Source organism: Chaetura pelagica, unplaced genomic scaffold, assembly GCF_000747805.2.
Source record: "Chaetura pelagica isolate M959 unplaced genomic scaffold, ChaPel_1.0 scaffold356, whole genome shotgun sequence".
NCBI classification, from domain to species: Eukaryota; Metazoa; Chordata; class Aves; order Apodiformes; family Apodidae; genus Chaetura; species Chaetura pelagica.
In genome coordinates this window covers 1071991-1073729 of record NW_009953964.1, presented here as the reverse complement: position 1 = coordinate 1073729, position 1739 = coordinate 1071991, and the positions used below count along the sequence as shown (strand labels likewise).

The following is a 1739-nucleotide window of genomic DNA, read 5'->3' as shown; positions in this document are numbered from 1 at the left end:
CAGGATGTTTGCAGGGCCAAGCGCAGCTCAGAGGCCCTTGGAGGCTATTTCGGGGGGCCATGGAGGCCAGTTCCTGTGTTGCCAGGGCTGACTGCAGGGTGTATGACAAGCAGAGGGTGCCAAGGGCTTGGCAGAGGGGTTTGAGCCACCCCTGAGGAAAGAGGGATCCATGGTTGGGCTGGGGTGAAGGAGATCACTTAGGAACCCTGGCTAGGTTGGGGACTGATGCCATGGTGAGATCAGACCCCAGGCTGGGTGAGGGGGGTGGTTGTCACTCAGAAGGAAGGGGCTGGTTGGGCAGCATCAGTGCTGGGGGAGCCCTGGGGCAGGGCCATGTGTCAGTTCAGGGCAGCCACGGGGCATTGGCTCCTGCCCTGCTGTGGTGCTGGAGTGGGGCACAAGAAGGCCTGAGCTGACTGTCAGGGTGTACCAAGGGCTGCTGGGCTCCTGAGGGTAAGGAGCTGGGAGTTGAGCAGGATAACAGAGCTGGCCTGGCAGCCACCTGGTCCCACAGTACCTGAGCTGGGGCAGGGATGGCAGCCAAGGTCAGCCAAGAGTCCAAATCATCAGACACATCCATGGTGATGCAGTCCAAGGTTGAGCCAGGAAGGTGAGTCAGCAAGGGAGGTCAGGATCAGGTCCAGTGACAGCAACCAGGGTCAGTCACAACCTAGTGGTCGCCAGGCAAGTCCATAATGACGAGGAAAGGCCGAGGTCAAGCTGGGAAGTCATTCTGTGGGTCAAGGTCCAGATCTAGATTAGTGAGGTCCATGGCCAGGCACAGGTATGGCTGTTGCCCCAGCAGTGAAACCTGGCCAGGCCTCCCTGCAAGAGCACTTGGCAGCCTCTGCCCCACAGAGGTGGTCTCCAATTTGGCCCCAAGCCAAAAAAGAGTCAAACCCTCCTAGCAGGGGGTTGGAGGGTGGAGTAGAGGAAGGCTCTAGAGTGAGGGGGAGTTTCTATGTACTGGAGTCTGTAGGACTCACAGCAATTCCAGGCTCAGGCAGCTGGGCTGGCAGGGACCTCTGCAGGGCTCTGACTCAAACTGCTGCTCAAGGCAGGCCACCTGCAGTGGCCTGCCCAGGGCTCCTGCTTTGCTGCAACAAGTGACATACCTGGAAGAGTCTGTTGCACTCCATGATCATGTGGGCCAGGCCCTGTGTTGCTGCCAGGTTCTCATTGAGCTCCCTCTGGTCTGGCTTCCCCAGGCTGCACTTCCTCTGACTGGATGAAGAGGGGAAGGTGAAGGGAAGGCTGGGTGAGCAAGATGCCATGAGCTACAAGTACAACCTGCCTGCTCACCTGGCCTGCCCAGGGGCTGGGAACCAGCAGCTTCAGCAAACACCCTGATTGAAGGACCTATCTGTGCCATGCAGGGGCTCTTGTCACATTACTGCAGCAAGGTCTACAGACAGCATTCCTCCCAGAACACCCCAAACGTGCCCAGGGCACTGACCAGGAGTAATGTCTGCCCAAGAAAGGCAAGGCACAGCTTTGTATTCCCCAAACACATCTTCACACATTTGGCCCAAGGCAGTCGTGACTCCAAACTGCTTTGTGCACAAACCTCCAAATGCCAAGCTCCTTTGATACCCTGCAAAGCCTATGCAGAACCTTTTCAATCTTCTGGCCCAAACCACAGCAAACACATTTCAAAAGCATTCCCTGCTTTTAATTCATAATCATTATATGACATAATTAATCCTGGCTTCTGATACTTTTATCTATGTGCATTCCTG

The 1739-nt window shown here is 56.2% G+C and overlaps 1 protein-coding gene across 1 annotated transcript in view; it reads right to left on the bottom strand.

Annotated features, from left to right (window-relative positions):
• The window catches only part of LOC104392619 (rho GTPase-activating protein 7-like), a 14034-nt gene that overhangs the window by 1500 nt on the left and 10795 nt on the right, over positions 1-1739 (bottom strand). Inside the window, exon 9 of the mRNA XM_010002048.1 lies at positions 1116-1224. Coding sequence (XP_010000350.1) covers positions 1116-1224 — 109 coding nt within the window. The remainder of the gene's footprint in view (positions 1-1115; positions 1225-1739) is intronic.